General features: G+C 39.8%; 1 protein-coding gene across 1 annotated transcript in view; it reads right to left on the bottom strand.

Moving 5' to 3' along the window:
- The window catches only part of LOC135113123 (probable serine/threonine-protein kinase ndrD), a 73814-nt gene extending 69350 nt beyond the window's left edge, over positions 1-4464 (bottom strand). The window contains exon 1 of the mRNA XM_064028184.1: positions 4325-4464. Within this exon, the coding sequence (XP_063884254.1) occupies positions 4325-4339 (15 nt within the window). The 5' untranslated portion in view covers positions 4340-4464. The remainder of the gene's footprint in view (positions 1-4324) is intronic.
- Positions 4465-10502: the final 6038 nt, after the last annotated feature.

Raw genomic sequence — 10502 nt, 5'->3', positions numbered from 1 at the left:
GAAAGTTTTAACCATTCCTTCATTCCACACACTGTCACAGCACATGCTCTAACTCCACCTTCACTTCACTTCACTGCAAGCACCAATACCTTTACATAAATGAAGTCAGCATCAGCAAGACAGAGAAGTTAAGTTACCGTCACAGAAGACAATAAAAAACGTGGAGACTGTGTGTGGAAGAGAATAAAGGAAGAGTGATGTAACTTTACCTTCATTATGAGCGTCAGTAACCAAGTAACCTGGAGACAGTGCGTGGAAGAGAATAAAGGAAGAATGACGTAACTTTACCTTCATTATGAGCGTCAATAACTAAGTAAACAAGGACAGAGTAAATGAGAAAAGTTAGCTTACTCTCTCAGATGACCAAACAAGACCTAGATGAACACTGAAGAAGGGACTAATGACAGACACCAGCAAGTAAGGACCAAGAGGCAATGCACGGAGGTGGAGACAAGAAGGGCAAACATTACGGAAGATATTACCGACACCCGCAAAAAATGGAACAGACAGACTCACAGGGAAAATAAAGACACTAGAGCAAAGGATAACGATGATGATTGAGGGTGTTTGAGGAGCGCTGAATCATCTAAGTACACACTGCACCATATCTGAGGCTGTTCATTAGGGAATTATTCAACAAATGCTGCAGAGGCTATAGTATTCTGGGCACAATACACACCATACAGTCATCCCTCATTAATCACAGTTTCAGTTTCCACGGTTAAACTTTTACATGGATTGCTGCCAACCACAAATTCAAATAAGAGGCAATGAGAGGCAGCCTAACAGTATTCATCACTTTTTTCTTGATTTTTTTCAGCTAATTCATAAATAAAATGTTTGTAACCATGTGCATGCTGTTTTCTTTATTTACACAAGGTTTAAGGGGTTCAGAGGTGTTCTTAATGGGGCACCAATTTTCCACATAATTTCTTTATCCACAGGTGTGTCTGTTACCTAACCCCTGCAAATAATTAGGGGTGACTGTACTTCAGACTGCAGTGGTTCCTTAAGCTTAATAAAATTGTCTGGCAAAGTATGGCGAAGAGGAACACCACTGGCAGTAAACATATCTATTACTTTCAATCTTTTATTGTCTGTTATCATACCTGTCCTGAGGGAAATGGTTTGAAATTACTCACAGATAAGTGCCTTGTCAGCAGCCAAAGAGTTAAGAGTACTGGTGCATAAGTGGATAACAGCAGGAAGGCAACACCACACCGTGCTTAACAGTGGTGGTGAATGAAATAATAGTAAATAGCAAGGCTGTGGAGTTGGAGTCGGAAGGGATCTGGTGCTGCTGGAGTCGGAGTTGGAGTTGATAAAAATGTCCTGACTCCGACTCCACAGGCATGTTTCTAAGTCTGTATGTGTGTTTGTACGCACGTGTGTGTGTGTGTGTGTGTGTGTGTGTGTGTGTGTGTGTGTGTGTGTGTGTGTGTGTGTGTTTTAAATGGTGTTTTTTTTTGTGTTTTTGTGAAGTTCTTGAGTGTTTTTGTGTTTTCGGGTATTTAAGCATGTCTTTAGGGAATTATTATACTAGTTGTCAGAATCAGAGTCGGATACACAAGAAATGAAGCAATTAGAATTGGGTGTTTTGGTTACTGACCCCACAGCTCTGGTAAATAGGCCACATCACACCATAATCAACTTTCACTGTTATTTAGCATGTCTTCCTTCAATCACTAATCAATATGTGACATCTATTCTGTCATGCAAACATCGTACTGGCTGGCAATTGCAAAATCTATTCTTTTTTATGCCTTTTCTTTCTTGCAGATGTTTATAAAGGCTCTATACATTGCTTTTAGTACTGTGAATAGTTGCATATCGCAGTGAATGGGTTAATACTGACAGTGAATAACTTGGTAATAACATAAAGAAGGCCATACAACACCATACTTAATAGTGATGGTGAATAAAATAATAAGTAGGCCATGCAAAAAGTAAAGATTCCCCACATTAAAATACGGATCATTGTTGTAGACTGGAGATTGTTTTAGGAAAGTGACCACAGAAAAATAAATAAATAAATAAATAAATAAATAAATAAATAAATAAATAAATAAATAAAATAAAACTACATAAAACTGGATAAACATAGATAAACAGACTCTTTATAGTACAATTAGGAAAGCACACACACACACACACACACACACACACACACACACACACACACACACACACACACACACACACACACACACACACACACACTTCCTTCCTCAACATAATCTATAAATCTAAAAACCTGAATCAACACACACACACACACACACACACACACATTATGTTTTCCCCAATATAATGCATATACAAAAATACTTAGCACACACACACACACACACACACACACACACACACACACACACAAACCACAATGACCCCAGATTCCAAACACTGGAGATGAGTGCCAAGACTAAAACTGAAACAAACATTCAATCACCCAATAGAATGTCAGGTATTTTTAGTGCCTGCTGTAATGTGTGGAGAACTTCCATGCTCTATTTTCCTTTGTGTGAGAGAGAGAGAGAGAGAGAGAGAGAGAGAGAGAGAGAGAGAGAGAGAGAGAGAGAGAGAGAGAGAGAGAGAGAGAGAGAGAGAGAGAGGATTGCTATAAATGAACTAAAGGTGGGTACCAGTGTTGGAAGTTATAGTTAAAAGTTCTTGTGTATATAGTGATGTGCTTTTTGCCTTTCATGAGTGATACAAGTTAAACATTCTTTCATTAAATCTCTCCTGGGCAAGTTTACTTTTTTTTTTTTATTCAACCCCTTATGAAAATTATGTTACTTTTCATTCAATCTCTCAGAGAGTTAAGTATTTTTTATCAGTCTCTTCAAAATTAAGTTTTTTTTTTGTTCCACCTTTTGGGCAAGTAATAATTACTTATTGAATCTCCAAGAAAAGTTATCATTTTTCATTGAACCTCTTGAACGAGTCACCATTTTTCACTGAGCCTCTTACACACATCTTTTCACTGCACCTCTAAGACAAGTTACCATTTTCATTGAACCTCAGACAAGTTACCATCTTCCACTGAACTTCTTACACAGACAAGTTAACTATTTTCACTCAGCCTCTCAAAACTCAAGACTATTTGCTGTGTAGTCATGCATGCCCAACCTCACAAGTTACAATTAACACTAGTGACTCAGTATAATCACAGTGCTTTAACTTTTCATCATCATACAAGTCAAAATAATATCTTTAACCTGTTAAGTTATAAAAATACAGTAATTTTTTTGATCTAGTTATGGTTATAGTAGTAGTAGTAGTAGTAGTAGTAGTAGTAGTAGTAGTAGTAGTAGAAGTAATAGCAGAGTAGTAGTAGTAGTAGTAGTAGTAGTAGAAGTAATAGCAGAGTAGTAGTAGTAGTAGTAGTAGTAGTAGTAGTAGTAGTAGTAGTAGTAGCAGCAGCCATTCCCTAAAAACAGCTGGAGGTGTGAGAGACGGAAAAAGATACAAGAGCTAGAGATGAGAGGGGTGACCCAAACAAACAAACACCAACACCAACACCCTCTTTCCTTCCTTATCTACCACATCACCACACAGGCGGCAGTAACAATAGTAGCGCTAACACCTCCCTTGAGACATCTATTCCTGACGAGCGAGGGACAACACACACATACACACACACACACACACACACACTTAACCCTGATCCCTGCAACATCATCCCGAGACAGGAAGGAAGTAAGCTGGCATCGTATAACTTTCAAGGTCAGAGTAGTATTGATTACAGGTACAAGGGATATTAGAGACAGCAATGCAAGGTGTGTAGGTGCAGCAGGGCGGTGTGTGTTAAGGTAAGGTGGTGCCTCGACCCGTGTTGCATGAGGAGCAGGAGCACGAGCAAGCTAGCCGTCGCTGTTGCCTGCTTAGTGGGCTGTCAAGGTCAGGTGGAACTGCCTTACTGCCTCCCATCGACCGTATCTTTCCCCTCCTCACTCCGTTATTCCGCTACTAAATCGTCTCTCATTCTTCATGTCCTATCCCGAGTCATTCCTCCATCCATAGGTACAGTTTGGGCAAGGTACGTCAGGTAGTAACAGCAAAAAATGAGAGTAAATGCTAAAGTGCAACTCCATGTCTCTCTCGTCCGTCTCTCGCTCTCGCTCTCTCCCCTCCTCACGACCTGACGTCACCACCACCACTGGCACCTTTTCAATCACCATTTTATCCACTATTTTAAATGGAAACTCCCACGTAAAGTACACCCATAGCTTCCCGTACCACTTATACGCCCGGCTTCATATATAGGGAGTCTGAAATGCAGCTGAAAATGGGAGAAAAGGGGGTAAATAAGCAGCACACTCACCACCTCGCTCGCCATCCTCCCAGGCTCTCGATAAACAAATGTGACGTCACTCGCCTACAACTCCCCCGTGTTATGACAGTTTTATTATTTATTACCCATATTCTAATTAAAACGCCACGCCTTCACCCAATATCTAGCGGTAGAATGTGATTGCGCTGCATGGCTGGAGGATTCTTGGTGAGTTTCATTGATAAGTCCATGAAAGTTGAGTGGTGGTGGAGGGCCGATCAGCTGGTCCCCGCCCCGGTCCCCGCAACACATGTAAATATCAGACATGACAACAAGACTAAAAAACAACTATCCCGCTTTAAACCACCCTAACTAATCGCTGAAAATTTAGATACAGGTATATAAAGCTCTAATGGATGTTGAGGTGGAGCAGTAAAGGTGTAAAAGTGATTATTCGGCGAGATAGAGTGTTAGAATGTGTTGCAAGGACGACCCGGTCTCTCCATCTACCACCACCACCACCACTACTGCCACTATTAGTGCCAGTGCCATTGAAATATTCCTTTGCTTCTACACTGCTTGACACCCCACATGGCAGATAAATACCGGCACCTTATTTCACCACCTGTCATTACTTTGCATCGTGTTATTCATTTTTTCCCCCCTTTATGCAGCCATGTCGGTATTTTAATATTTCTTCTCGATCTCCACTCATGTTCATTGCCAGGCAGGGTGGACTTAATTAAACTCTTCTCTACTTTAATTATCTCTCATATGACTAGTGAGGATTAACAGGTTTCGGTAATTTCAACATAATATCATAAATTCAGTGACTGCGTTTCTCTGGGGTCAGGCAGGCAGGCAGCATTGCGTCGGGGTTGCCTGCGTGCATGATTATTACAATGTACCACCTTACTCTTGCGTTCTTTTACATGCTAGACACGCATGGTTCAGTAGGTTCTGCTGTCCATTACGTTAGTCTTGTTTTCATCATTCATCAGGATATCTGGTAGTTGATGAATTAATGTCAGTTTCCAGATGTTTATTACGTTTCTACTTTATTGCAATTGTTTATTTGACTTAATTATTTTTTTTATTAGTCCGCCATGTTAGTCATGCTATTCATCATTCATCACAAAGTTCAAGGGAAGTTGATGAATTAATGTTTGTATTGACGCTCATGGGGTTGTATTACTTTCCTAGTCTACAGTTCTATTATCTTATTTTATTTTAGTTATCCCTTCTAACTCTCATCATGGGATTCTTATTATGAAATCTATGAAAACAAATAAACAAATGCTATTAAATTACTCATAATTGTTTTATTTTTTCTTCACTATGATGTAAATGTATGTACTCTGCTTCTTTATCATTTATTATTACCCTTTTAAAATAGCCTTACTTTTACCACTAAAACCACGTAAAATAGCTAAATAAACGCCAATAGGTAACTCAAAGCTATCAACTCTTACGAGGTTTCCTATGTATTTTGTTTTTCTCTTTTTTGTCCGTCATTCTTATCCCTTTGTATCAGCCTTCAAAACAGAGAGAAATAACCAAATAAACACTAGTATATAGGTAAATCCAATGCAATATTAAGTTTCCTACTACTTATTTTTTTTCTTTCTATTTTATTTATCTATTTTTTCTGCGTCTCTTATGACCTTGAAAGCATCTCCGGCTTCCGCTCTCCTCCAGTCACCACCCGCACCCGATCCTCAGCAGCAGCAAGGAAACAAATGAAACGAAATGGGAAAAAAATGCAATTCATGGCGTGGCGCGTCGTGTCAAGCACCGGATATAGAAGTGGGGGGACCCGCGCCCCTCACTCACTCAGCTCATGAGAGGCTGAGTTGAGTTAATGAGTGTGTTGCCTTAGAAGTAGCATTTAGTAATATGTCCCTTCTCACTGTCTGGATCTAATGTTTTCTTCCTTTTTCCGTTATCATCTAAAATTTATGAACTGTTCTTTTCTTTACCATTTTCAAGCAGATATATCTTTATGTTCGCTTCTCTATATGGTTATTGAAATCTTACACTTTCCCTTCTTTCCTCCTGATATTCTGAGCACCACGACAAAAAATGTTTCAGATCTTCACATTCCCACATATCACGTTGTTGCTTCATTATGAAAGCAATTTGTCATGCCGTCTTAGTGTTTCTCCTCCACTTTGGTCGTTTGTGTTGACTTCTTGTCCCCCCCTTCTCTTTCCTCCGTGTTCTATGATATATTCTCAGGCTTTTTTTTTTTTTTATTAATTTCTCCCATCCACGCTCTGATATCTAAGTCTCTCATCACCCGCTTTTACATCCTCCCTGGCCTCACCTCTGCCTTTCTTCACTCACTCACCAAGTCTTTCATCCATCTACTTTTTTTCCTCTATCATGAATAAAATAATTCCCTTCTACAAATGTCGTATTTCCACTGTCCTTCTCTTACCCTATACCTCACACTTCAGGCGCCTACTTCCCTGCCTAGATCAAGGTGTCTGCAGTGTATGTTGGTGCCCTGAAGATCATTTACCACTTCATCAACTGAACTGCTCGTCATCTCACCTTTTCAGATCATGGTTTTGTCAGCCTCTGTGTGACAAATCTGTTTTCATGGCAGGGTGCACAGCATGAACATCTAATACATATACCACTGCACCTCCTACATGCTACAGCACTTCTACCTTTCTCTAAGTGTCAGAGGACACACTTTAAGAGTAATATATCAAACTATTAAATTATGTCAAGTGTATTAGCTGACAGTGTACAGTTCCCTAGCAAAGGGGGAGTTCTTATGCTTGAGGATAATCAGCAAAATTATCAGGTATAACATTTATTGCATTCTTTAATAACTGGTGATTATGAATTAGAATACAGGTAGTAAAAAGAAGGAAAGAAAGAAAGAAAAAAGAAAGAAAGAAAGAAAGATGGAAAGAAAGAAAGAAAAAGAAAAAAACAAAAAACAAACACTAAGTTGAAAAACTCATGCAAGCAGCTCCATAATTATGGCACAAAATAATTTCTCACACACACACACACACACACACACACACACACACACACACACACACACACAGAGCGAGAGAGAGAGAGAGAGAGAGAGAGAGAGAGAGAGAGAGAGAGAGAGAGAGAGAGAGAGAGAGAGAGAGAGAGAGAGAGAGAGAGAAAGGAGGGGATAATGAAGAGGGGAAAAAGATGGGTGGTGGGGAGGGGAATACCAAGTTGTGTGGGGGAAGGAGGCATGGTATTTTTGGCCATGATGTTTCACCTTCTAGAATCTTTGAGTTGACCTGTTGCTTTGGCCAGACACAAAGGCAGGAAGGCTGCTGCATCAAGTCTGGCACTGTCTGTGCCTCCACCTGCTCCGTGAATGTAGTACATGCTGTCTTCTCTCAGCCAACATCCTGAGGGCACTAAATGGTAAAAGCATGTTAAAAGAAACAAATGGAAATCTCTGCCATGGTCACCTCCTCGAGAACTAAACTGCGTAGGTAAGTTACTACTGGTTGCAGAACTCATATACAGTAACAGCCATTCACACCACCAAATGATGATAAATAGGTGTCCAACCCAGGCACTGTATGCCTACCAGGTGAGGTGCGTCCTGCTGCCTGCCTTCACCCCTACAGGAAATTTAGCCCACCCCAGAGCAGATGGCTCACTTGTTCACCATTGCCATTTTTCTAGGAATATCTTCTTTATGAGTAAGACAGATAGAGTAGTGGCAGAGCTGGAACTGATCTCAAGAGGTCTTGGTGGAAGCACTTAGCAGGACAGCTTCTCATACTGGTCCCACTGGCACAGCTGGCAGGACCCTGCCCACTGCACAGGGATATTACTGCTGCTGCCACAGCAGCTGTCCCAGTGTGTGGTGTGCCAGTGGTCTCAGTCCTACCCAAAGATTGGTCACTATGAGCTCTGAGCTCTTTCTGTAGGGGAACGGCTGGCTGACCAGCAGATGACCGTAGGTGAATCATTCACACACACAGACACACACACACACACACACACACACACACACACACACAAAAAAAAAAAAAAAAAAAAAAAAACCTTCCCAAGGCTGTATGTGGCATTTTTCAACTATGTGTATCCTGAAATTACTCAGCTCTTTATTTAGTGATTTTTTTTTTACTTCCCAGTCAATCACTTGATATTCTGAATATATTGCCAATTTGTTAGGAAATTTCCACAGATGTCCAGCACTTGTGCAATCTCTAACTTCCTGTGCCATGAGAACTCCTGAGCTGAATACATTGCTCACTGGTCACTATGCCACCTACATCTTTGACTGCTACAGACACACTGCTATGACTACCATTGTCAGCATTTCTCCCATTCAATTCAATCAATGAGTAATGCAACCACAGGTTCACACATTACAGCTCATCACCATAATGTATCAAGGGAACACACAAAAAAATTATACAAGAAAAATAAAAATAAATTATAATAAATAAATAAATGAATAGATAAATAAGTAAAAGAATAAGTAAATAATGGTGATAATAATAATGAAAATTATAATAATAATGAGAAATTACAAAATACAATCTGTGAAATTTTAGGACAATGAACTAGTGAAAAAAATTAAGGCAACAAGTTGTGTGGAAAATCCTTTAAATAAAATCTGATGAAAGATTTACAAGATGAGACAATACACACTTGACTCAATCCCATACAAGCACAATTAGGCAAGAATTGGAAGACATAACTGCTGGCTTTCCACACCTCATGGGATTTTGATGTAACAACTTCTTGGTTTACATTGTGTGGCCACCTATTCTCTGGATGACAACACTGATCATTGCATGAATGGAGATTAGCCTGTCTTGTCTCAGCCTGGCCAAGGAGTCACATGTTATACCTCTGGGTTGTGAGCCAGGCAAGCAAACTATTACATTTCACCACTAGGCTGCTATATACACATGTGTGTATAATATATATATATATATATATATATATATATATATATATATATATATATATATATATATATATATATATATATATATATATATATATATATATATATATATATATATATATATATATATATATATATATATATATATATATATATATATATATATATATATTTACACACACACACACACACACACACACACACACACACACACACACACAGATAATTTCTACATCCTTTGTGTGTGTGTGTGTATATGTGTGTGTGTGTGTGTGTGTGTGTGTGTGTGTGTGTGTGTGTGTGTGTGTGTACAAGTATGTAATAGTTTTTACTTACATGGAGTAGGAGCTAAGCTGTCAAATTTTCAGCTTTCTATAATGACCCCCAGAAGACATGCCACACACCCAGTGGTTCATGTTGATGTGTAGAATCTGTGCAAAGCTTCTTTGTGGTGTTCCTGCCACACCAGCACACTCTGCAGCTGGAAAAGTACAGTTTCCTACAAACAGTCTATCTGTGGGTACCGCCTTTTTTAAAAGTGACTTGACATAATTTATATGCATATCTGTCAACCACATTCCTGTAATAAAGTAACTGTCAGCCACATTCTTGTGTAATACAGTAAGTGTTAACACATAAAATTATACATACAAGTCCATTTAAATGATTATGTTGGTAGCTGGGACTTACTACAGCAGGAAACAAGGTTTTTTTTCCATTGACAGCATGCCAAGGGGGAGGCTGAGCTGGTCACAGGAGCCCCATACATGCCATGCTAATTTCCTACATGTCCTCAAATTTTTTCATGATTTGGTCTGGCCACACCCACTTTCTGTTTGTCAGAGCAGAGCATGCATGCCTGGCTTTACTCATGCATGAGCTGCCTCACCTCTCCTCACACTAACCACAGCTTCAGTACTCAACCCAGCCACAGCTCTTATGAATGACTGAATGTACTTTGGTTGGTGCCTAAGTGCCATCTCTGTGATAATGCAATCAGAACTTGAATTTTTATTATATAGTAATACTGAGGATTGTAGTGTCAGTGTGGGCCCTGATGCTGGTGGTAGGGGGTGCCAGCTGAGGTGGTGACAATGGTGGAGTGAGTAGCACAAGTGGTGATGCAAGTAAGGATGCTGAGGAAGAGAGCTGGGATACTGGCAGTGATGGTGTGGTCAGTACAGGTGGTATTCATCTGTCTGTTGCAACTCATTCCCTCTCATTCTCCACACTGAATTTCTCTCACCCTCTGATCTGTTCATTGTTATTAAACTGCTCTTCTCACTGCTAAATCTCCCTCCCAAGTTTTCT

Source organism: Scylla paramamosain, chromosome 25 (assembly GCF_035594125.1).
Source record: "Scylla paramamosain isolate STU-SP2022 chromosome 25, ASM3559412v1, whole genome shotgun sequence".
Taxonomy (NCBI): domain Eukaryota; kingdom Metazoa; phylum Arthropoda; class Malacostraca; order Decapoda; family Portunidae; genus Scylla; species Scylla paramamosain.
Note: the sequence above shows the minus strand (reverse complement) of the source record. Positions and strands in the feature narration are given on the sequence as shown.